At 45.4% G+C, this 25,182-nt stretch overlaps 3 protein-coding genes across 7 annotated transcripts in view; 1 reads left to right on the top strand and 2 right to left on the bottom strand.

The window, feature by feature from the left end:
• The window catches only part of NASP (nuclear autoantigenic sperm protein), a 42,001-nt gene extending 31,413 nt beyond the window's left edge, over positions 1-10,588 (top strand). For 2 of the 3 annotated variants that reach the window (XM_080801055.1, XM_080801056.1), the window contains 9 exons: positions 4,598-4,677; positions 5,079-5,164; positions 5,281-5,354; positions 6,288-6,476; positions 6,594-6,760; positions 7,429-7,485; positions 7,576-7,653; positions 8,333-8,461; positions 8,943-10,588. In XM_080801055.1, coding sequence (XP_080657181.1) covers positions 4,598-4,677; positions 5,079-5,164; positions 5,281-5,354; positions 6,288-6,476; positions 6,594-6,760; positions 7,429-7,485; positions 7,576-7,653; positions 8,333-8,461; positions 8,943-9,023 — 941 coding nt within the window. In that variant the 3' untranslated portion in view covers positions 9,024-10,588. The remainder of the gene's footprint in view (positions 1-4,597; positions 4,678-5,078; positions 5,165-5,280; positions 5,355-6,287; positions 6,477-6,593; positions 6,761-7,428; positions 7,486-7,575; positions 7,654-8,332; positions 8,462-8,942) is intronic. The other variant, XM_080801054.1, reaches the window with a different exon arrangement.
• Positions 10,589-10,729: 141 nt separating this feature from the next.
• Positions 10,730-14,451, bottom strand: CCDC17 (coiled-coil domain containing 17; the record flags this gene model as incomplete). Its single annotated transcript, XM_080801057.1, is given in 13 exon segments — positions 10,730-10,940; positions 11,171-11,320; positions 11,322-11,565; positions 11,721-11,924; positions 12,111-12,208; positions 12,315-12,460; positions 12,695-12,811; positions 13,070-13,188; positions 13,278-13,361; positions 13,582-13,744; positions 13,844-14,039; positions 14,144-14,271; positions 14,274-14,451. Coding segments are annotated over 13 exon segments (1,932 nt in total). The 3' UTR covers positions 10,730-10,835.
• A 2,358-nt stretch (positions 14,452-16,809) lies between these two features.
• GPBP1L1 (GC-rich promoter binding protein 1 like 1) overlaps positions 16,810-25,182 on the bottom strand; it is a 55,954-nt gene continuing 47,581 nt past the window's right edge. For all 3 annotated transcript variants that reach the window (XM_080800269.1, XM_080800268.1, XM_080800270.1), the window contains exons 8-12: positions 22,452-22,592; positions 21,433-21,591; positions 20,607-20,731; positions 18,809-18,911; positions 16,810-17,704 (exon numbers count right to left, since the gene is read on the bottom strand). In XM_080800269.1, the coding sequence (XP_080656395.1) occupies positions 17,552-17,704; positions 18,809-18,911; positions 20,607-20,731; positions 21,433-21,591; positions 22,452-22,592 (681 nt within the window). In that variant the 3' untranslated portion in view covers positions 16,810-17,551. The remainder of the gene's footprint in view (positions 17,705-18,808; positions 18,912-20,606; positions 20,732-21,432; positions 21,592-22,451; positions 22,593-25,182) is intronic.

The raw sequence follows: 25,182 nt of genomic DNA, 5'->3' as shown, positions 1-25,182 counted from the left end.
TTTACTAACTGCAAAATAGGGCTTCTCTGTGGTTTCTGAGACTTGGCTAGCTATCAGTAACTCGTACCATACTAGCCAATAGAGGTGGATGGGGGCTGGTGGGGTAGGTAGGGAAACAGTGGGCTAGGCTGGCAGAGAATGCTGAATGGATGTTCACTTGCATGCCTCTGGATTATTTAATTTACTGTTCACATGGTTCCTCTTCTCTGCTTTAGGAAGCAGGATTAGAGCAGTAGAATCCAGTGAATTGGTACACTTAAGCAGGCATGCCATTTAAATGAAGGCCATTAACCATAGTGAAAGAATTCTGGTGACCCTCTTCTACTTTTAGTCTTCAGGAAGTGTTTCGAGGCTTATTTACATTAGTTTTAAATTAGCCCCCTCCAAAAGATAACAAAAAATCTTAACTATTAGCCCTCTTGCTGCTTTCCCCCCCATTTCATGCTCGCTTTGGCTGCTAAACTGAAGTTTTTGTTACTTAGAACATTATAAAGTGTGGATGCTTTGCATAGTATTATTGGTCTAATTTTGGTTCAATTCTATCAAGATGTATAAGCCTCTAATTAGCAATTACATAATTGGCACGTCTGACTTGAGTTGTACTGTAATTTGAGGATTCTGCTGTCTGTAAGGCTCATCTAACGTTGGTATTAATAACCACAGGTATATTCCAGTTAATGGTTACCACTTCGTGTAATTGACAGACTAAGGGTTCTGTTTAGTTTTAGATTTTCAAAGACCCACTATCAGTATTTGCAGCTCATTCTGGTAAACTACATTCTACCTATGTGCATGTCATTGCACTCCAGCCAGCACAGGCATGGTAACCAGAAGTGAATTGGCTAAATGGTAGCACCATTGGGCTGCTTGTTGGGTTTTAGGAGTTCTTTATGGAAAAAGCACAGAACTGAATTCTTTAATTTTTTAAAAACTACCATGTCTTAATCCTTAATGATAGTGATTGAAGATAAAAAGTTCTGCTGGCTCTTATAAGTTGGACTTTGAATAATAAGCTACAGTAGAGAGGTCCTAGTTCTCCAGTTTAAAAACTACTCAGTTGGATCATAAGTAGCATTGTTATAGCTCTCCCACATATATTATTTTTTATTCCAAAATATTATGTAGTAGGTAGTATTACTCCACTTAAAGCCATGAGGAAATAGAGGCTTAGGGGGTTATGTTACTTGTTCAGGGTCAAACACCATAAGTCATAGTACTAGACTCAGACCCTAGATCTGATATGAATGTACGTTCTTCCCAAGCCTACCTCACAGTGAGGAAGGTGACTTTATATCTCCTCCCTTAACCCACCTCTTATCAGTAATTTTCTGGTCACTACTGATTGATTGATTGACTGACTTATTTACTGAGACTTATTTATTTGAGAGAGTGAGGCAGGGAGAAATTAGCAGATTCTGCTCAGCAAAGAGCCTCACCTGGGGCTTGATCTCATGACCCTGGGATCACAACCTGAGCTGAAACCAAGTCAGACTCTTAAACTGCGCCATCCAGGAGCCCCTCTGGTCACTCTTTTTAAAGTACTTATAAAAGCCTAGGGGTGGGGCACTTGGGTGGCTCACTCAGTTGGTTGGGCAACTGCCTTCGGCTCAGGTCATGATTCTGGAGTCCCAGGATCGAGTTCCACATCGGGCTCCCTGCTCGGGGAGTCTGCTTCTCCCTCTGACCTCTCCCCTCTCATGGTCTCTCTCTCTCTCTCTCAAATAAATAAATAAAATCTTTAAAAAAAAAAAAAGAAAAGAAAAGAAAAAGCTTAGGGGTCATCAGTTGCATTTTTTTTTTAGTATGTGCCCTGGGTACCATGCTACTCACAAAGAAGGTACAGTTTTCCATATTTTACAAATGAAGAAATGGCAGAAAGACTTTAAGTAATTTGCCAATAAGGGGAGGGCTGAGGTAACCCAAACCTTCTGGCTCTAAGGCCTGAACTTTGACTCTCTTTGCTCTATTCCTCTATATGTGGCAGCATTAGCAGGCAAAAGTCTTATATTTGGTTTTCTCTCTCTCTCCTTTTTAAAAAAATCTTATTTTTTAAAAATGATTTTATTTGACAGTGAGAGAGGGAATGTAAGCAGGGGGAGAGGGAGATGTAGGCTTCCTGTTGAGCAGGCTTGATCCCAGGAACCCGGGATCATGACCTGAGCTGAAAGCAGATGCTTACCAACTGAGCCATCCAGGCACGCCTAAATTTTATTTTTAAGAACTCTACACCCAATGTGGGGCTCAAACCCACAACTCTGAGATCAAGAGTCACATGCTCGGGGTGCCTGGGTGGCTCAGTCTGGGTTAAGCCTCTGCCTTCGGCTCAGGTCATGATCTCAGGGTCCTGGGATCAAGCCCCACATTGGCCTCTCTGGTCAGTGGGGAGCCTGGTTCCCCCTCTCTCTGCCTGCCTCTCTGACTACTTGTGATCTCTCTGTCAAATAAATAAATAAAAAGAAAGGGTCACATGCTCTACTGACTCAGCCAGTCAGGCACTCCAGAGGTTTTCTCTTAAAATCCCATTTCCTACCACCTCTCAGGCTGTCCATAGCCCTAATAAAGATAAGTGGTCTGATTGGTAAGTGAACAGTGTTTTTAAATTGTAGGCACAGAGCTTGGCCATGCTTAGACAGACTATTCTGGTCAATCTGTAGTGTTTACCTTACTTAACCCTGTTAAGTGCTAGAATACCCAGAGAATCAGCAGAGATTGTCTTTAGGAGGAATTTTTCTCTTTGTGCTATTCTATGCCCTTAATTTTGAATTGGCAACAAATCAGAGAAATGATATAAAACTTTCCCTTTTTCCAAAGGACGGTAATAGGCATGATACAAAGAAGATTCCATTTTCAAAGAAGCTTGGAAAATATTTTAACAGATCACTGCACGCAGGCCATCAGGTCATTCCCATTAATACCTGGGTATAGGTTACTAGGTTGGAAAGTGTTTTTTAAAGTAATGGCTTCCTCATTAACTTCACTTTTTCTTCACCCTTCCATGAAGGAAGTAGAGATTTCTCAAGGGAAACCAGTATTTTCCTCAGATTATCGTAAGAATTTTAATTTAAAAATTTGATTTAATAAAACTCAGGTTTTATGGCAAATTAGATGTCACCTGGTATTCTGGTATGAGTAGGAACAGAAACCAGATAATTTAAGAATACAGAATAACAATACATGTTTTGTCAATTTTTCCTACAATCAGGAAGGTAAAATGTTGTTTCATAGATTTACCTCACCCGCCTTGAGAACTCTCCTTGAGAATGGGCCTCATTGTCAAAGTTAATAATACCACCCATCTAGTCTGACAGAGTACTAAGTATACAAATAACTTGGAAATTTGGGTACAGAGAGATACTGGTGTATGATGGTGGGTATTTATTTCAGAAGCACTAAATTACATGGTCAACAGGGGAAAAGTGAATCATTTGATAAAAACCGTTTACTATAGAGGTCAATTAACTTGTAACTGATTCTTAGAGGATTTTTTTTTTTTTTAAGTAATGTCTACACGCAGCTTGGGGCTAGACTGAGATGAAGAATTGCATGCTCCACCAACTGAGCCAGCCAGGCGCCCTTCTTACAGGACTTTAGATTGTCTTAGTCATTTTATAATGTTTAGGAATTTTCTGTGCCTGTGCCCATTCTGAAGCAGTATTGCTGTATATAAAAGTCTTAGACTGACTTAATGGCTCTGAGGGCTAATTGCATATTTATGTTCCCACAATAGCTTGTCAGGAGACAGTATTTGAGCTCTTTTGCTTGTGTTAAAAATGTTTAATGAAAGATGGCAGAGGTAGGCACAGTATACCCAATTCAGGAATTGTTACGTGCCCCCAAAAGCCCATTTTAAATTGCATGACGTTCTAAACTTTTAACTGGTGCATAGAACTATTTATTAGCAGCCTGTCCTTAATGGCAGTTGACTTGTGAACGTATGTCAGTATGGTGAAATAGAGTGTCAATATGGCTGCAGATTTTAACATTACACTGGAGTAAAACAATTGGTCATGGTACTGCTCACTCAGTTCTGTACATGTTAGAGCTGGCTGGAGTCTGTGGCATGCTCATTGGTGAGAGTTGGTAAGGACTATGCTTTTCTCTCCACAGCTGTGTTGTGGGAAAGCTAGTCTCTTGAGCATTCTTGCTCTGAACGGACTGGGGTAATTTAACTTTTTGTCCTTTTTCAGCATGTTAGTGTTACATAACAAATGGCTGCTTAAAGACACCAGGAACACTTGAGTTCTCCAACTGCTTCTGGCTAAGTAGATTGGAACTTCTAGCGAATAAAATACTACAGTAGCTAATCGGTCTTGATCTGAATGATCCAGATTGACTTTTCTTAGAAGAGAAACGCCTTCTGATCACTGAAGGTGTAAACCACAGACACACTGTAAGATTATACAATCTAAATCTAGGTTACACTTGAATTAGACTGTAATTATTGGCTTAATATTTATATTCAGCTCAAATATTAACTGACAGCATCTGGCCTGTTCTACCTCAGAGTATAGGTTGACAGGCATTTATTGGGATCTTTGACTAGTCAAGAAGGAAGATATCCTTAGTATTCTTAGTACTGAGGAATTTTTGCTTGCAGAAACTGAAGGCTCAGAAGAGGAGGATAAAGAAAATGACAAGGCTGAAGAAACACCAAATGAATCACTTCTTGAAAATAAGGTAAATTATTATTTGTTCAGTATCATCATCTGCTTTCTTATTGTAGGACTGTAGTTTACTAGGGTAGGCATGATTATCATAGTCGTTTCTTGGTTAGGGACTGGGGACTCCCTATTCGTGCCTAGAATACACAGATCCATTTAATCCGAGGATGTTAGAATGGGACCCACCATGTCACTGTTAGATTTCTATCACTGACATAAAGGTGATGACTTGGGACAGAAGGATTATAGGGACCCATTCTGTAGATTTTAGGGAGAAAGTCCAAATTTTAAGTCATATATCATGTGGGTTTTTTTTTTTTTTTAAGCTGTGTTATATTATACATTTAGATTTGTGATCTAAAGATGTGCCTATCTTATACTTCTGCCTAATACCAATGATTTGGATATACTTTTTAGTCTCCTCAAGAAAATGAAGAGGAGGAAATCGGGAATCTAGAGCTTGCCTGGGATATGTTGGATTTAGCAAAGATAATTTTTAAAAGGTAACACTTTTTGATGTTTCTAGGCTCAGGTTGGGAGTTTGGAGCTTGGAAGTAGAGTATCGGTTAGGTTTGGACAAACGCTATTAAGGTTTCTGATCATCTTTTCCTTCTTTCAGGCAAGAAACAAAGGAAGCTCAGCTTTATGCTGCACAGGCCCATCTTAAACTTGGAGAAGTTAGTGTTGAATCTGGTAATAACATTTTCCATTTTACTCTTTCCTTTAATGTGTGTCCCTTCCCCCCAGTTCTTCCTCTAATTCCTTAAAATTCCGCTTGATCGATTTTCAGTGGTGGGCAGTTCGCTTAAAAAAAAAAAAAAAATTTACTGGGGCGCCTGGGTGGCTCAGTGGGTTAAGCCTCTGTCTTCTGCTCAGGTCATGATCTCTGCTTAGCGGGGAGCCTACTTCCCTTTATCTCTGCCTACTTATGATATCTGTCAAATAAATAAATAAAATCTTAAAAAATAAAAGATTAGATAAATAATAATTATTATTTTAAATTTATTTTATTTATTATAAAGCACGAGTAGGGGGAGGGGCTGAGGGAGAGGGAGAAGCAGGCTCCCTGCTGAGCAAGGAGTCTGATGTGGAGCTCTATCCCGGGACTGTGAGATCATGACCTGAGCTGAAGGCAGATGGCTTAACTGACTGAGCCACCCCAGCACCCCTGGCAGTTGGCTTTAAAAGGAGAGTGGGTTTGGGTTCCTATAGTTCCTACAATAGTGAAGAATTTCTTCTGAAATCTCTTCAGTAGGGATTCCCCTGCCCCTGTTAGGTACTCGTATAGTCCAGCATCCTGGAGATGCTACAAAGAAAATGTAATTTAAAACAGGAGAGCAGGGGCATCTCGGTGGCTCAGTCATTAAGCGGCTGCCTTTGGCTCAGGTCATGGTACCAGGGTCCTGGGATGGAGCCCCGCATCTGGCTCCCTCCTAGGCAGGAAGCCTGCTTCTCCCTCTCCTGCTTACCTTGCTTGTGTTCACTCTCTTGGTATGTCTCTGTCAAATAAAATCTTTAAAAAATAAAAACAAAACAGGAGAGCATTCCTATAGAGTGGTCTAGAATTTAGAAGTATTATATATTAAGTGCTGTCCATTTGCTTGCTGTTCTTCTTCCCTTCATTAGAGAATTATGTCCAAGCTGTGGAGGAGTTCCAGGCTTGCTTAAACCTACAGGAGCAGTACCTGGAAGCCCACGATCGGCTCCTTGCAGAGACCCACTACCAGCTGGGCTTGGCCTATGGGTACAACTCTCAGTATGACGAGGCAGTGGCACAGTTCAGCAAATCTATTGAAGTCATTGAGAAAAGAATGGGTGAGTGAGCATCAGCTACTTGATGATAAGCTTGACTGGCTCCAGTTTGACAGTATTAGAACAAAATGGATCCTTTGGTGGTAACTGTTACTGATCACTTCAGCCTGTTCTTTGTAGCTGTACTAAGTGAGCAGATGAAGGAGGCTGAAGGATCATCTACTGAATATGAGAAGGAAATTGAGGAGCTGAAGGAACTGCTACCTGAAATTAGAGAGAAGATAGAAGATGCAAAGGAGTCCCAGCGTAGTGGGAATGTAGCTGAATTGGCTCTGAAAGCAACTCTGGTTGGTTTGGTTTCCTTTTAAAGTTTTGATAATAGCATGTTCGATACTGTTGGAAGGCATCATGGTATCATGTTCTATTAGTCTAGGAACTGTGATACGGTTTCCAGGGAGTTGGTGGTTAGAAGGATGTGAGAATTTATCTAGTTTCCCTATCAAGTAGTATAATGCTTAAGAGAATACACTCTGGAGCCAGACTGGGTTTAAGTTCTGTATCTGCTACTTGTTACGTGTGACCATGGGCATGTTACTTAATATTTCTTTGCCTTAGTTGACTCATCTGTAAAACGGAGATAGTATCTGTATGTTAAAATACTTCTGACAGTACAAATGGTATTTGCTTAACAAATGTAAGCTATTACTATCATCTCTGAGAACTCCTCTGTATAGATAGCAAGATATTGATTGGCTGCTGGAATGTCAGGGAGCTTTCTACGCCACAGGTGATATGATATGGATGGGTTAATTTAATATTTACACTGTGCCTAAGCCCCTGGTTTGGGGGTGGCAGGTGCAGGTAGAGGGGGTGGATGATACTGCTGGTATGTGGAGGCACACTAGTATTTGAGGTCTTGGTCAGCTGTTTGGATGGTAGGCACCTGTTGTAGGTGTGTAGGTGACCTGGTGGGTTCTGTCTTGGGACCCACTTGGGTCTGTCACCTCCCACACAGGTGGAGAGCTCTACTTCAGGTTTCAGTCCTAGTGGAGGAGGCACTTCAGTCTCCATGGTGAGTATTCAGGAGATTTTTGTCACTTAGTATTAGGCCTGTGTGTGTCCTGTGTAGTCATACATTGCTAACAGAGTCCTTTTTGTCAAGGTTGCCAGTAGAAAACCAGCAGATGGTGCTTCCTCATCAAATTGTGTGACTGATATCTCCCACCTTGTCAGAAAGAAGGTAAATCTACATGTGGTCATTTCTATTTTCTTTCCAGTCTGCTTTTTGTTGTTTTGTTGTTGTTGTTTTGTTTTGTTTTCCCTCAAATGACATACCAGGCATACATTCCCTAATATTTGGTGAATAAGACATTTGGCAAAGTTGGTGAGGATTTGAATGAAGGTAGTTTTCACTTGAGTATGTTTTCTAACCGTTTTCCAGGCCTCTTTTGGCCCAGGACCGTCAGGAAAGCTTCTGAGAATTGGTTAGATCAGCTCTTCTTGGGAAGCTGGCAGGTTTTCCTTGATAGTAGTCGTTCAGCAGCAGATCTGCTGATATTTAAACTCTTGTGGCATCCCATCTTCTGCCTATAATTACAGTCGTTTTTTTCCTCTTGTGGGAGACTGTTTCCTGATTCACAAACTTGGGGTTTGGTTACTATTCAGATCTACTCCTCACCCTTCCCCTAGAGAGGCTGGACTGGTATGTTGCGGCTGACCAATTTATTGTACCGAGCACAGGTTGGCGTCTGCTTCCTGTGGCCAGGGGCGAGACCTTGAGAGGCATGGATCTTGATGTCAGGATCTTCGCACCATGGGGTGGCAGCAGTGGGGGAGGAGAGGAGTGAAGGGCTTTTTAAGTTTTGCAGTACTTTGAAAAACTTGGCACATTTGTGAAGCCTTCCCAATTCTATCTTCAGAGGAAACCAGAGGAAGAGAGTCCCCGAAAAGATGATGCAAAGAAAGCCAAACAAGAGCTGGAGGTGAATGGAGGCAGTGGGGATGCCGTCTCCAGTGGAAATGAAGTTTCAGAAAACATGGAGGAGGAGGTGGGCAGTTAAGAGGGCTTGGACTCCTGGCTTATTTCCCCTTGTTCTCAGGGCCTGGGAAACTAGTCGTGCTAAGTGCATGTTCCTCACCTTGAGCCTGTTTGGATTACTTGAATGCAACCCTCAGAAACAGTGTGCAGGAAACTGGTTTTGGAATGTGGGATGTCTCACTGACGAATGGAAACTATATACATACCACAGGTCCTGCTCTAACGAATGTATGAGAAGGCACTTAATTGGGAAGACCATTGGGTTATTTCTGCTTGCTCCCTTTCCAAGTAATGTTTGAACACTGGCTCTGTCAGCCCTGTTAGACTTTCGGAAATGGCCTTACATTTTGTGGTAATCATCCTGTTAGAGGAGTGTAGGGAGCAAAGCAGGCTTTAGGAGACCTGTTCACTTTCTCTGCCTACTCGATTATATAAGACAGAAGGGCTGAAACTAGGGTCACTTATGCCCAGGCTCCCTATTTATCTTCCAGGCTGAGAATCAGGCTGAAAGCCGGGCAGCAGTGGAGGGGACAGTGGAGGCCGGAGCTACAGTTGAAAGCACTGCATGTTAAAGAGAGGGCACAGAGCCTTCCTCCTGAGGGAAAGTTTTTGTATATAATGTATTTTTTCACTTTGGGGGGATTCTTTTTGTATAACTTCAATAAAGATTGTAAGCAAAGGTTGAGGCTTTGATGATTTTTTTCTTAAATACTGGCTGACTCTGTGCTTGGAGCATTCTGGGTCAAAGGTACTCACCCTGCCCCTTTCTGTACTGATTTCTCTTGGGAGTTCCCATCCAAGCTCTTGTCTAATATGGAAGTGATCAAATCAAGCACAGCCATCGGCCCTTTGTTTTCTAGTGGTGCTACATTTTTCCCATTTTAAATACTGAACTCCACTGTCTTGCAAGCCTTCTAGTGGTGCTGTCCCTTGATGGGGGCTACAAAAACAAGACTTGGTAACTGTTCCCACCTAGTCTCTAGTTGAGGGTCAGTAATTCTGGAAAAAGAGCTCTGAAGAAAACTTGTGCAGGAGGGGTGGGAGGGGGGAGTGATTGTTGAGGAAAACTGGTGTGCTAACTGTAGAGAATTGAGTTTTCTGGTTTGAAAGTGGCTTAAGAGATAGACTGGACACTTTGGATGTGGTTGGAAGAATTTGTGGGGAGGCTGGCTGGTGGAGTTTTGTTTTCTGTACAGAAAGGCTGAAATATATCTTATAACTTGAATCCAAATTGTTACCCATCTGCAGTTTTGACTTCTCAAATAAAGAAATAAAGCTAAAAAATGCTCCTGGTCTGGACTTGTGTTTAAAGATCTTTCAGTGGGATCCTGAACTACCTGAAGCATTTCAGTATGGGATGTGGGGTTGAAAGGCAGAAACACCCACCAGTTCTGGCTGTGTAGTTAGGGTGCTGGTTGCTCAGGATACTTGTACTAAAGCCATCGCACTGGGACCTCACTGATGGACAGAGTGCAAGGCTAAGTGCTGCCTGAGCTGTCTCAGCCTTGACCCTTAGTTTAAGAACCTCTTAAGCACAAGTTACTGTTTGGATCTGAATTCCAAACTGTGTCTGCCCTATATGACCTAAAGGGATTTGGTAATTCTGACCACCCAGAGGGCTCCTTTGCTGCACTAGGTAGACAGTAGGTCAGAATCTGCCGTTTTGAATAGCCAATGTCAGGCCATTTTTTAGTTGATACATTGTTTCCTAAATAGATAGCAGAGAAAACGGTTGGAATTTTTCTGGGCTGGTAACTCATGGCTGTAGAATCTCTGGCTTTGAACTTCCTGAAGATAGATGCCCTAGATGCTAAAGTCCTGAGGATTTTAGGCCTTTGACTAAAAGGTTGGCACTGGGACCCAATATCAAATTTCAGCCAGATTTTACATGTGACCTTCTATAAGTGTGGAAGGTATGAGAGCTCCTAGTTCAATGGGGACCTTTATAGTCTGGAAGGCTTCCCAGAGGATGTCCTGAACGAAGTGTGTCAACAAGATGGGCTTTAGCCCCCCTCCCCCAAAAAAGAAATTGATGACGTTCCTTTACCAAATTAAAGAGTGCCCCCTGCTTTCCAAGAATTTATATTCCAGGCAATACTGAAAATACCTAATATCCATTTAATCTCTTCACATCCATTTTATAAGAGGAAAATTGATAAAGGCCAAGTATTTGTGGAAGGTGGCAAAGCTATGGTTGGATCTCCTATCTTGAGCTTGTATCTGGTGTTTGCTTCTAGACCCTCTGAGAACGTGGAGTAGTAAAGCTGCAGGTCTGGCAACAAGTCCTAGTTCTGAGCCTCTTAAGCTACTCATGCCCACCCACATTCTCCTAGACTCAGGAAGCCGGTGGTGGTGGTCAAAACCGTGATGAGGGCCCAAACCATCTATCCTTGACTCTGCTGCTGAGGGGGGTCTTCAGGAGGAGGGGGGTCAACAAAGCCAGCTTTTGGGGCAAGGAAGCTTGCTTCCAGTGAAGGTGAGTTGGACATCTGTGGAACAGGGAGAAGTGTATCTTTAGCAAGTGGTTTATATCTTCACTACCTAAGGTAAACCAAGTTAGCCTCACTGTGCAGCTCTGATTTCCTCATCTGTTTACATAGTCTGCCTAACACATGTATAATAGTTAAAGGAGTTAATTCACAGAAAATAGCTTGGAACATGCTGGCAATTAACCACACCAGTCACACTGCAGTATCCCTAGCGCTAGGTGAGCCCTCACCGGAGGTGGGTACTGGTACTCCTGGGCACTTGCGGGATTGATCTCTGCCAGCGTCTGGACACCTGCATCTCTTGCATTAACCAGTCGCAGAAAGAGCTCAGCCTGACCTACCTGGAGAGAGATGACATGGTACTGTGTCTGTACCTGGAGGGGAGGAGATCCAGTCCCTGTCCTCCACACTTACCTGGGGAATCCCATTCAGCTGCCCAGGGCTAAGGCTGGGGTCCAGAGGAAGGGCCCGAAGTGGAAGACGCCAACGGCCACTTAACACCCTTTGCTCCCAGTCAAATAGCACTAGTGAGGCCCAAGCCTTTGGCTGTGGTGCCCTAGTCCATGCCAGCCCCTGCCAGGCCTGTAGCTCACAGACCAGGGATACTGATGGTGAAGGTGGCAGCCTAGAACAACCAACACAAGATGTCAGAAGCCAGAACTGTTCTTTCCTTGGACAGCTCTCAGCCAGTGGCCTTGTATATAGATGGGGAAACTCAGCAGGATGAGGGAAAAGACTCAGTTGTGACAAAGCATCAAAAGTCAATCTCCATCTACTGACCTGGGTACAGGCTGCCTGCTGGCAAGGATGGCACAATTGCCCATGGGCCCAGGAGCTGGAGGTGGGGGCAAGCAAAGGGCTGGGGGCAATGCTGTGGCTCCTCCTGTGTCCTGTCCATCTCGGGTCAAGCCAGTCATTAGTTGCACCCAAATCCAAGAGGCCTCAAGGCCCCGAAGGAAGTCATAGAAAATGACCAGCCCAGCCCTGAAGAACACAGGTTTCAGCTGGCATCTATACAACCCCCAACTCCTCTGAACCCTGTCCCCTCATCCCTGCCCATCACCCCGTCGGTTCCCCAACCCTAGCTCTTCCTAGTGTGTCTGCTTAATCAGAAGATGACCCAGTGATGACCAAGTCACAGAGAATGTCAGAGGAGGGAGCAGGCCTCACCCAGGGTCATAGGGTGCAGGGCCCAGAACGTCAGAGGCCGGCAGAAGGAAGTATGGATCCAGACCTAGGTTCTTGGTCATGGTTCCAGGAACCTGCAGCTGTGGGTGGGGGAAGAGTTGACTCCTGCGGAAAGTCTCCTTGGTGCCCATGCTTCCCCAACTACACAAAAGAGAGCGGCCCTGGCCCCACTCCCTGGGTCCTCACAGCCTCTTCAGTGCCACTCAATAGGATGCCTGTGGAGTGTGGAAGGGGCGGCAGCGGGGGAGCCACCGGCGGCGGGAGGCGCGGGGGATCTTCCCTCCTTCTCAGGCATGGGCTGGGATTCACCAAAGTTCGAGGCTCCGTAGGCCCTGGGACCAAAGTTAAGAGTAGGGCATCTCTGAGCAGGACGCGGCAAGAACAGGGCTGAGACAACCTTCCCTGAGAGCGGGACCCACATGCACGGACACCTGGAGATGCACGAGGGCAGGAACGGACAGGACACAAACGCGCCTCATTCCCCATGCACGGCCCCTCTAACCCCTTCCTCTGCACTCAGCCTGCTGTGGAGAGCTAGGTGGTGTAGGACAAGGGTGCTCGCTGACCCCAGGACGGAGGGCCTGCACCCATCTGCATCTGTAAGGCCAGGATTTCTGCCTCCAAGCGTCGGTTTTCGGTTTCCACTACTAGAAGCTCCCCCAGGGCGGCACCTGCCCCCTTTCCTGCAATGAAAAAGTCCGACCTGCCACCTCCGACCTCTGGTAACCAGCTGTGCAATTCTGAGAATTCCAGCTTTAGGTCTCTATGGACAAGGCCGGACTTGTCAGGTAACATTCTAGCCACTGCCACAAAGACCACCCACGTTTTCCACCTTCAGGTGGTCCCCATGCCAAAGACGCCCCCCGCCCCCCACCGCGTTCAACCGCCCTTTTCTCCTCCCAGAATTAAGACCACCGCTTCGGAGAGGCCCTCCTGTTCACCTCTGCGGGTCCGCAACCGCCGCAGCTCCAGTGCTGATGCCTCCACCTGCAACTGACAGATCTGGCCCAGAACGCGGGGGTTCCGGCCCCCGCCTCGAATGTAGGCCTCTCGCAGGGCCCTAGGGAGGGAGCAGGGGACAAAAATGCAGCAGCGTCTTTCCAGGACTGATCAGCGCTTCGCCCTTGCCGACCCGGTCCGGGACCTCACCCGATCTCGGCAGCCAGAGTCCCTGGGTTGGCCCGCAGCACCGGACAACAGAGTTCTGCCTCTCCCAAGGCGCTGAGCCGGGCCCTGGGGCAGGGGTACACGCGCGCTGAGGTGTTGCGGATTTCCGAAACCCGGCCTCCGGAAGCCCCGCCCCTTCCCTACCGAATGCCTGCGACCTTCCAGCTGCGTGGGCGCCTACGCCTCCCGCGTCCCGCCGCGGCTCCGCCCTCAGGTCAGGCCCCGCCCCTTCCCCGGTTCCAGGCCGGTTCAGCCGCGCTTCGTATTCGCCCGCGCCGGGTCTCACCCGGACTCCGGTTGTAGCTGCTGAACTTGCGCCCCTAGCACTTCTAGAGCTCCCCGCGTTCGCCCGGCTTCTGCCCGGAGTTCTCGAAGCTCCCGCTCCAGACCGAAAAGGCGTGATATTCCGCCCCGGGTCTGGGCCAAACCTTGGAGGCGTTGGCTCAGTTCTGAGGCGTTAAGGGACGGAGTCGCAATGGGTCGGACACGCTCAAAGCCAAGGGGTTGGGGGCAGGGAGGGCCCGTTATCCCCCGTCCCTTTCCCTCACCCTCACTGCGTCTCTCCAGGGCCCGGCTCTGTGACTCCGTCTCCGCCACCCGCTTTGCGTGAGTCCCCTGCAGCGCCCGAAGCCGCTCGCTGGGACTTCCAGCAGCTTCGTGGGTGCGGCCCCGAGTCTGCGCCTCGGTCTGGCTCCGTGGCCCTTCTAATCCCCTGGGAACCTCTGTTATCCAAGGTCGTATTTCCTGTAGGTACAGCCACAGTGTTCCGAGTAATCTGACCCGTGATCTGTGTGATCTGTAGATTTAGGGAGGATGCTTAATTTCCAAATGGGGAAAGTCCGGATTACCTCTTCTGTTAGCTTCTTAAGAGCCAATTTGCTGGCCTCCTGGTCTGGGAGGCCCTGGTGTTCTTGTGGCACTACCTGGCGACAGGACAGGGCGTGGGGTAAGAAAACTGGGCTCAGAGTTGCTTGAATACCCACCCATGTGGCCATGGAGGCGGCCGTTTTGAGAGGTGGTCTCCGGGTGTTACCTCTCGGGTCAGACGGCCAATGCAGAAACGCTGAGTGTGGGTGGCCAACAGCGTCCAGGAGCGGAAAACCATGTCACAGGACCCACAGGACAGGAGCCCTGGCTCCCCAGAACAGGAGGCCATGGGATGGGACCCCTTTCCTGACATGCCAGCCAAGACCTGCAAGAGACAGGACAGAGAGCAGGGGAAAGGGAGAGAAGGATGAAACAAAGCCAGAGGCAGAGAGAGGAAAGGCCAAGTTTGCTGAGTTTACATGATTAAGTTTATGTTTGGGGAGGAGACTTAGCTCCCTGGGCAGCAACCACAGGTCTAGGCAGGTCCAGAGCATGGGTGGGGAAAGGCTGGTCACCTTTGGGAGGAGCCCCTGGCTTGAAAAAGTGTCACAAAGTCGCTCCACTGCATTACATGAGCATGTTCAAGTCCTCTGACCACATCTTGGTTTCTCTGCTGATGTAAAGGGGAACAGCTGCGTCCCAGACAAGCTGGGCCCCTCTCACATACTCCATCCCCCACGCCCCCCAACACTGGTTATTCAACAGTCTCTGGCAGGGAAGTATCATTTTGTTCATTCTTGTTCTGCCCAAGTGAACATTACCCAAGTTAGTGTTCTCCGTTCTAGGGAACACCTGGGAGAGGAAGCCTTCTGCCCTTTTAGGCTTTGTCAGGAAACCTGTCTTTCCTCTAGGCTGAAAAGCCTTCTCTTGTACTGCGGCCCTTGGAAAGCAACCACAGCTTTTGCATAACCAAAGTCACACCAAGGCTGGCAGTTTTTCCCTCACCCCATTCCTGTTTATTTGGGGTTTTGTCTGGAGAGGAAAGATAATTAGCCCAGCCCAAGGAATGAAAGTTCTGGGAGAACACAATGAATCTATCAGATGAGAGAATCAAATATAGAAAGGTAGCCCTTCATTCGAGACAGGGCAGGGGACTTTTGTGCTGATCAGATCTCTGCCACCTCCCCAAATACATGCATCCATCAGCAGTAGGAGCTCTGAGCCCCATGTTTCTCCCTTAAGGGAGAAACAAACTCCCTTTTCTAAACAAGGCAGGGACTTACGGTAGCAGCCCCCTCACCATGTTAAGACCAAGGTGTGATCAGCAACAGGTTACAAGTGTTTCAAAGCATGTGATCTCAGCCAGTTTAATTCCAAGCAAGAAAAAGGGCACATTTTTAGAAATTTGTTCTGGGAAAGCTAGTAAGTGGCAAAGCTCAACCCCAAACAGGCAGGGTATCTCTATCTCAACCAACTTCTTATTTCCAGTTTAATACTTTTGCAACTTAATTCATTTTATAGTAGTTCACTGATTCTAAGATGTACTCCCCCCACCCCCCCGGCATTTTAACACTGAAATCAGGACTGGCAATTAATGGAGTATCATACCTGGCAAGTTTTTTTTTTTTTTTTAAGATTTATTTATGAGAGAGAGAGAGAGAGAGAACACACAAGGGGGAGGAGGAGGGGCAAAGAGAGAATGGGGGGAGGGGAGAGAGAGAGAGAGAGAGAAAAGCAGACTCCTTGCTGCATAAGGAGCTGGACTAAGGCTTGATCCCACAACCCTGAGATCATGACCTGAGCCAAAATCAAGAGTCGGAAGCTTAACCAACTGACACCCCCAGGGACCCAGCAAGTTTTCTTATTAGTACATAATGCTTCAAAAGATATATCCAATGAAATATGATACAGTTCTTATTGCTCTGTCTCAACCACCATTTCTACATGGACTGCTTGTAACCCCAGCAGAAGAGACTACATAATTCAGTGTGGCAGATAGGGTCTCTGCCTTCCTAGCCTTTAGAATCTAGCCAATGTCATGCTGGTCTCTCTGCCTGTAGCCTCTATCCTTTCTGGAGACACAAGTTAGTTCTCTTTCTAACATGCAATCAGGGCGTTACTCTGCTGGTTGTTTCCCACTAGAGGACAATCCTAGACCGCTATATCCACCAGGGACCATGCACTGTAGGGATGGCCAGAGTGCCAGTGTCACTGCATGCTTGCTTTAATTTCTACTTGTCCGTAAGATTTTGGCCTAAGGCTTCATTTTTAATATAATGGTTTATTCTCTTCCCTACTGGGCTGGGCATTCCCTGCACCCCCCGAGCCTTGCAAAATGCCTGGCTGTATGGGGAGAGCTGGGAAATGTATGTTGAATGAAAAACTGTGCCTCTTCCACTGGTCACTGCTCAAACCCTTTCCCATGTTCCTGTTTAGCAGGAAAACTGAGGCACAGAACCTTCCTTGAAATATGCAAACTGGTAAATACCCAGGCAAATGAAAATCAGTTTCAGGAAGGAAACTTGGGTTTCTGGTTTTATTACTGATAATTTATTGCACAAGTTTTTCTGCATCAAAAAAGTATCCGCTAAAAGGAGAAACAGTGGTGTCTGAATTCAGATTTCCCTCAGACTTCTAGAAGTATTTCCCTCAAAGAATCCACTCATCTAACTTTAAAGGAAATATACTTCTTACACAAGACAATCCAAACTGATGCAAAATATTTATTCCAAGTTAGTTATTTTATGCAGTAGTTTTCCCCCTCAACAGACTTGTGATAACCACATCTTTTAAATCTGTAAATAATGTTATCAAAATAATCTTAATCTTTGAAATCTCACAAAAATTTATATTTTACAATCCACCCTGAATATCAAGGCTGCAAGAATAACACAACATTTCCTATATCCAAATATTTTACAGCTGTACCCAAAAAAAGGAAAAAAAAAAAAAAAAGAAAAAAGAAAACCATGTATGCTTGGTTAAGGGCTAACGTTACCCGAGCAGCCAAAAATAAAATAAAATATCCAAATTATTAGCATTAATTTAATACAATTATAACTTCAATAGTCACTTTGTCATTGACAATGATTGCTTGAGCACAGGGGTGAGTGCCCCAAGGGCTGGTAGTAGAAGCTGTTGCTGCAGACCGGCGTCTCCTCTCTGCACTGCCAGCTCCCACCTGTGCGTTGCCCCATAGATACTGTGTCTGTGTGTGTGTGTATTTAAAAAATCTTTCCCATCACACAAACTTCTCTCTATTAAGCAGATAACAGGGAAGAACAACAAAAGCTAAACAAGCCAACTGCTCTCTCTTTGGGATATGATTATTTTCCCTTGTGCATGAAGTATTCAACAACATAAGAAAAGGAAAAGAACGATTTCTTTTGTATACTCCCTAAACACACAAGCTGAGTTTACTGGGTCAGATTTGTGAGCATTTTATATGCCTACTTCCAGGCATCGTCATCTGATGTTTCACTGCTACTGGTTTCCGTGTCCGAATCCTCAAACTCTGCTTTACGAGTGCTTCTCCAAGGGGAGAACAGGCTGGAACCACGGCTCTGCAAAAAGCCGTTCTTCCCAAAGCCATTTCTTCTCAGCTGTGGTTAGCAGGAAAAGAAAAAAGAAAACCGTCAAAAACTACACTGGCAGTGGGACCTGGAAAAGGCCGGTACTGAATTCGAGGCAGAATGTAGAGGGGGCCCTTCTGAGAGAGCCAGGATTTCTTTTTTCTTTTCTTTTAAGACTTTATTTATTTGACAGAGAGACACACAGCGAGAGAGGGAACATAAGCAGGGGGAGTGGGAGAGGGAGAAGTAGGCTCGGGTCCCAGGACCTGAGCTGAAGGCAGACGCATAATGACTGAGCCAGCCAGGTGCCCCCCAACCCAAGATTTGTTACAGCTGTGCTTTTCAAACTTACAGTGCAAATCAGTCATTTACAGATCTTTTTTAAGAAAGTAGATTCTGATTCAGTAGGTAGGGTTTCAGAGTGTCTATTTCTACAAGTTCTCAAGTGATAACAATTGAGAGAATAGTTTTGAGTAGCGGAGTCTTTACGTCAGTTGTAATTTCTCTTTACAGGCCTTAATCCTATTGTTATTTGTGCTTTAAATAAAAATCGGAGAAGTAAAAATGTAAAGAAAATATAAATACCACCAGAATGTAAGCCTCATGAAGTTTGTAATTCCATTTATCTTGTTCATTGCTATAAATCTCAAGGTCTGGCAGTGTTTCACTCAGAGAAAGAAGCCAATCATTTGTTGGATAATTCAAAGAGGCTGTTTCTTGGCTCTGGCCAGAATATCAGAGGGAAACCACAGGGCCAGAGTTGGGGGGCGGGGGGAGATAAGCCTGCTTCTGCTTCCCTAGAGACCCAGGGCTCGGCCCATTACTCTGGAACACAGCCTTGTAGTTCTGATAAGGGGGTAGAACTGCCAGGATGAAAGAACATACTACTTTCTGGAATCTGCTAACTACTGACCTAGTTTTTGTATCCACTACCGGAAATCCCTGTTGCCTAAGCAGTGATTCACTCTTTTTTTTTTTCCCGCTCCTCTGTATTTCTACTATGGCAACTTACTTTATATTTTCTTTTCCAAGGTCCTTCTCTCACACTAAACTGAGGCTCTCTAAGGGCAATGACTGCCCTGTTCCTTTCTCTCCTAATCATTAATAGGTCTCCAGGAAAGGTTCATGACATACCTGTTCCGTCTTCATGTGGAACTCTCTGAGCTCATCCTCTGTGAGGGGGAGGCAATTCTCATCATTTTCAGGATATTCCTGCCATCCCATTGCTTTCAATAACCTAGTAGAAAGAGGTCAGGCAAAGAAAATAGGACACCTGTAAGTGTTAAGTGGGAAGACCACAACTTTCCAGGGAAAACTTACTTGCCCAGGGGCAATTGTACCCCACTTGGGATTTTTCTTTTCTTCCCAGTGGGCTAAGTTTTTTTAAAAATTAAATTTATTTACTTCAGAGAGAAAGAGAAAGAGAGCGCGTGCATACAGAGCAGGAAGAGAGGAGGAAAGGGAGAGAATCCTCAAGCAGACTCCTTGCTGAGTGTGGAGCCTGACACAGCTCTACTCCAGGACCCCCACCCCTCCCTGGTGGGATAAGCTTTAATTATGGCTCCTTAGGTATTTGAATTAAATGAGGGATCTCCACAGTTGCTCTTTACAGGGTATAAGAGCTACAGAGAGGAGATAAAAGCAGCAGAAATTAAGGCTGCATAAGAGCCAAAATGTACAGAGCTCTTTCTGACAAAACAAGAGGAAGAAATCTTTTTTTTTTTTTTTTGAAGATTTATTCATTTGACAGAGAGCGGGCACAAGCAAGGGGAATGGCAGGCAGAGGGGAAGGAAGAAGCAGACTCCTTGCTCAGCAGGGAGCCAGATGGGGGACTCAGTCCCAGGACCCTGCCATCATGACCTGAATTGAAGGCAGATGCTTAACCAAATGAGCTTAACCAAATCTCGGTTTTGGGGCACCTGGGTGGCTTAGTCAGTTGAGCAGACAACTCTTGATTTGGCTCAGGTCATGATCTCAGGGTCATGTGATCGAGGCCTGCCATGGGGTCCACACTCAGTGGGGTGTCTGCTTGAGATTCTCTCCCTCTCCCTCTGGTCCTCCCCCAACTCTCTCTCTCTCTCTCTCGAATAGATCTTAAAACAAAACAAAACAAAACAAAACACAACTCACTTTTGTCTCTTGTAAGCAAATCAGCACATCTCCACATGTACCTAATTTCCCTTTCAACTTCATGGCATTGTGGTCTCCTTCATACTCTTGTGATCCTGCTGACTTCTAAAGTTCTTCAGGACAGGAACTTCCTTTCAGGAAAGTACTGCCACACATGGCAGGCCCCATCTGCCACCCAGGTGCCCAAACAGCTGGGGGCTCTGTGTTAAAGGCCCTCATTTAAAGAACAAGCTCCACCCATGGGGGTCTCATGCCTTATTTTTAAATTTCTTAAAAGATTTTATTTAATTATTTGACAGAGAGAGAGACACAGCAAGAGTGGGAACACAAGCAGAGACGGTGGGAGAAGGAGAAGCAGGCTTCCTGCTGAGCAGGGAGCCAGACGTGGGGCTTGATTGCAGGACTCTAGGATCACGACCTGAGCCAAAGGCAGATCCTTAACCACTGAACCACCCAGGTGCCCCTCCTAAGGCCTTTTAAAGGGGTCTGATAAAGGCTCACTTGGGTTAGGAGGGTCGAAGGGCCAGCACAATAGTCCTAGGAAATAGGTTCCCCTCTCCAAATGGAGTTATAAACTGAATCTGAAACTAAACTACATGAAAGCCTCGCAGAGGAAAGTTGTGAAAAAGCAAACCCATAAAGGAATGCCCAGTGGGCAACAGGCAAGGTGGGGCATAAAGAGAGGACAGGTTATGGTGCCCTAGAACACTTCTCTCTGCAGGTCAGACTCCACCTGAGACGTCTTAAGGATGTTCAAGCTCCTTACAGGCCATACACAGCATGCCCGTGATCTTCACTTACCGATGCTCTGCTTCCAGAGAGTGTGAGAGGACCTCCCCTTCCTCCTCTGCAGGGAGAGTAAGACCATTCTGATGACAGCCTTCCTCTCCATTTTCCTTTGGTTCAGGTGTGCTGTTGTCCTCCAACTGAAAGAAGGAAAGGACACACTTGGTTCAATGACCCTTTGTGGCAAGATACACAATCTGCAAGATTAAAGAGTCAGAACCGAGTGATATGCTCTCCAGGGAACTTCAGCACACAGGTAGTCCCCATTCAAAAATGAGGCCTTGCTCACCGTCCTAGGACTTCGCAAGCACACCACCTGCTTAGGAGCCTAACTTCAGACTGTCAACGGTGGTAGGTGCTACTGCATACGGATTTGGTATCAGTGCTCTTGTCTTCCTTCACAATTTGGACTCAAGAACTACTGGGCTCAGCTTTAGAAAGTTGCCCTTTCTAGAGTCCCTTGCAGCTAGGAGTTGCCACTTGATAGCTGGCCAATGTTGGGACTCCTGGAAATTACAGGGTGTGGCTTTTAAGAAAGCATTTTAAGGAGGGACATTTTTAAATTTTTTTTTTTTTTGAAGATTTTATTTGACAGAGAGAGAAAGAGAAACAGTGAGAGGGAACACAAGCAGGGGGAGTGGGAGAGGGAGAAGCAGACTCCTCACTAAGCAGGGAGCCCGATGCGGGGCATGATCCCAGGACCCTGGGATCATGACCCGAGCCAAGGGCAGATGCTTAATAACTGAGCCACCCAGGTGCCCCCAATTAGACTTTTTAAAAAAAGTACATATGCAACACAGGAAAACCCTTATGTTGCCCCAGAAAAACCTTATGCTCTTACATCCTCCAGCTTGTCACAGTCTCTGTTCTCTGAGAAGTCTCCATTCCGGTCGTCCTTTAGAGTCTTCAGGAACTCACTCTTCCTGTCGGTAGTTCGGCGGGTGAGCTTGGTCAGGCGAGAGGAGCTGATCTCAATCGGAGGAGTAGTGCTGGAGGGACTCTGGGCAAATACCACAAATAGATTGCTCCTGACAGCAAACAGCAAGAACTGGGACTCTCTGGGTCACTTCTACATGGTACTGATCTCTAGAATTTGGAAGCCTAATTATCACTCTTTTACCAAAAATAAACTCTCCTTTTCATTTAAAAAACAGACTTCAGCTTTACATTTTTTTTCTCCTAAAGGTTTTATTTATTTGAGAGAAACAGAGAGAGAACGAGCAGGAGGGAAGAGCAGAGGGAGAGGGAGAAGCAGGCTCCCTGCTGAGCAGGAAGCCCCATGTGGGGCTTGATCCCAGGACCCTGGGAGCACAGCCTGAGCCCAAGGTGCATGCTTAACCATCTGAGCTACCCAGACGCCCACAGCTTTGCAAGGCTCCTGCAGGAGACTGTATGGCTCCTATAGCTCCTCTTTGATCTTTCATGCCAGTCTACCACAGGCTGACCCCAGTCTACCACAGAGCAACTACTCCACTCAGCTACGGCCCATCTTCGGAGGCAAATGGGAATCACCAGTAAAGAAATGACTGAGCTAGGGGCGCCTGGGTGGCTCAGTGGGTTAGGCCTCTACCTTCAGCTTGGGTCATGATCTCGGGGTCCTGGGATTGAGCCCCATATCGGGCTCTCTGCTCAGCGGGGAGCCTGCTTCCCCTTCTTTCTCTGCCTGCCTCTCTGCCTACTTGGGATCTCTGTCAAATAAATAAATAAAATCTTTAAAAAAAAAAGAAAAAAGAAAAAAATGACTGAGCTAAACACAGCTACAAAGGAAATGGAATTAGAGGTTTACATGTTACACCATGTACCTTAGTAAATGGGAAATGACAATTTTAGAAAAGGCTGCTTGGCCTTATCTTCACTCACCTCTTTAGGAGAGCTTAAAACTGTGCCACCAGCCAGTACTACTGGTTTGGTAACAGAGATCGGACTGGAAAAAGCAGACTCCCGGCTAGAGGAAAGGGATCCTGATTTGTGTTCCATTCTGTTAGCTTTCCATGCACTGGGCTACATGGGAAGAAAGAACAAATCAGTCAGCACAAGTATGGAGACAGAAACTCAGCCTGGAAGATCACATAAAGCAAAGAATAAAATGTCATGCGGTAACATGAGTTCCTAGAGCTTACCCATCTTAACAGGTCTGGGAGGTATGCAACCTCTTCCTGAGGTTAGGCACTTGAAGGAAAAAAGCAGACGGGAACCAGAAGTGTCATGGGATAGTAATAGGAATTCTCAAAAAGAGAGCTCTAATTCAGCTAAGTGTGGGAGATGCTGAGGTGAGTAAACTTCAATAGGTTTCTTTACTATACATTAATAGTATTTGTGAATGTGAACACATGTGAACTTGAGAGGCAGAATTTCCCAAACTTACTGGACACTACAATACTCCTTTTTTATGGCATATTTGTTAACCATGGATGTAATCCTGATTCTTTAAAGAGAAAAAAAAAAAGGCTGTTTTCCAGGAACTTCAATGACAGGAAGCTACTTCTAGGCCAGGGGGGCAATATAAATGGCTAGACAATTCTGGTTTGGTCCCTTCTTTGCTTGGCTTTGTGGGGTCTGGGCCCATTCTGTCACTCTGGCCCTAATCCCAATCATGACTGGGCACTGTAGTGCGACTGGAATATTCTTTTTTTAAAGATTTAATTTATTTATTTGAGAGACAGAGAGACTGAGAGAACGAGCACACACAGCCGAAGTGGGAGGGGTAGAGGGGAAGGGAGAGAGAATCTCAAGCAGACTCTGTACTCAGCGTGGAGCGTGATTCAGGGCTCCATCCCATGACCCTGAGATCACAACCTGAGCAGAAACCAAGAGCTGGATGGTTAATCGACTGTGCCACCCAGGCATGCCCCACTCTTTGAGCTGATCACATTATCTGAGGAGAACAGGAAAGATAAAGCACATCAATGGAGTGAGGCTGAAGCAAGTGAAAAATGTCCATTTTTCCAGAATGAAACAATTAAAACTGAGAAACTGCAAAGACAACAGAAGGGTCTGAGTGAAAAGAATTTCTTTGTTGTATTAAAGAAGATACTATAGGCTTCAGGAAGGGAATTAATATAATTGGGGTTTACCAGATGATTGTCATACCATTTTCATTCTTAACCCAATTAGGTATAATTATTAGGTCAACTTTTTTTTTTTTAAAGATTTTATTTATTTATTTGACAGAGATCACAAGTAGGCAGAGCAGCAGGCAGAGAGATAGGAGGAAGTAGGCTCCCTGCTGAGCAGAGAGCCCGATGTGGGGCTTGATCCCAGGACCCCAGGATCATGACCTGAGCCGAAGGCAGAGGCTTTAACCCACTGAGCCACCCAGGTGCCCCTAGGTCAACTTTTTACAGAAAAATGACACTAAGGTTAAGGAAGTTACATAATTTGTCTAAGGTTACTCAAGTAATATGTAGTATTGTTTTTTCTGTAGTGTCTCCAAAAAGAACATGCAAGCAGATAAGAGAGACAACGACCCAACTGGAATGGAGATTAATTTTTTTCTCCACTGATGCAAGAAATCTAAATGATGGCTGCTTATGTAAGGCTCATTATCAAAGATGATAATTCCCCTACCTTCCCCAGAGTTGTAGATGGTTATCAGATGCTTTGTCTTTCTTTTAACACTGGCACTTCAGGACACTCCAAAACTTGCATTTTTGCCATACTGGTATGGAAAGTTTGTACCAGAGTGTTACATGCAATAGGATACCTACATTTCTGCCCAACTTTATTCCAATTCAATCTTAATTTTCAATACTCAAACAACACTATGCTATATAGCTCGCTGCTCAATGGAGAAAACCTATGCCTCATGTCTTCTTTTATTAGAGGAATTTTATACATACAAATCCACCAAAGTGAACCACCTATCAACCACGGGTTTTTAAATGTCCTCTTCTTTCTTTCAAACTCCAAATCAATCCCAACTCCCTCCACCTCAAATGATCTTGCCTTCTCATATTGGACTAAGAAATCAGAAGTCACTAGATCCAAACTTTCCCCTACTCTCTCCTTTTGCACCTCAAGTTCAATAGCTTCCTACCCCCTTTCACCATTCTACATGTGTTCATTCTCTTTCCTTTCAGAATTATCAATTATTTCTTCCTAACTTCCAGTAAGTTCCTCCCCTTTATCTATAAACACGCTAAGCCACCTTACTGAAGCTAGGGGGAAAACCCAAACATTTATTTTCTTTTACACTATCATCCTTTTATTGCCAAGCTTTTCTGCATAAGTCAGTATCTGTTGTCTTACACTTGCTCATTATTACTTACTATTCAATTCTCTGGAATACTCCTCTCTATCCCTATTTTTTAAAAAAAGATTTTATTTATTTATTTGACAGAGAGATCACAAGTAGGCAGAGGGGCAGGCAGAGAGAGAGGGGAAAGCAGGCTCCCTGCTGAGCAGAGAGCCCAACGCAGTGCTCAATCCCAGGACCCTGGGATCATGACCTGAGCCAAAGGCAGAGGCTTTAACCCACTGAGCCACCCAGGCGCCCCGTCATCTCTATCCCTATTTTAATAAAATAGCTCTTTCAATAAATAACCAAATATCTTGTTGTATTATATTCCAAGGCCAGGCCAGCTATTAAAAA

This window comes from Martes martes (assembly GCF_963455335.1).
Source record: "Martes martes genome assembly, chromosome: 4".
In the NCBI taxonomy this organism is placed as follows: domain Eukaryota; kingdom Metazoa; phylum Chordata; class Mammalia; order Carnivora; family Mustelidae; genus Martes; species Martes martes.
This window is presented reverse-complemented; position numbering and strand designations above follow the sequence as displayed.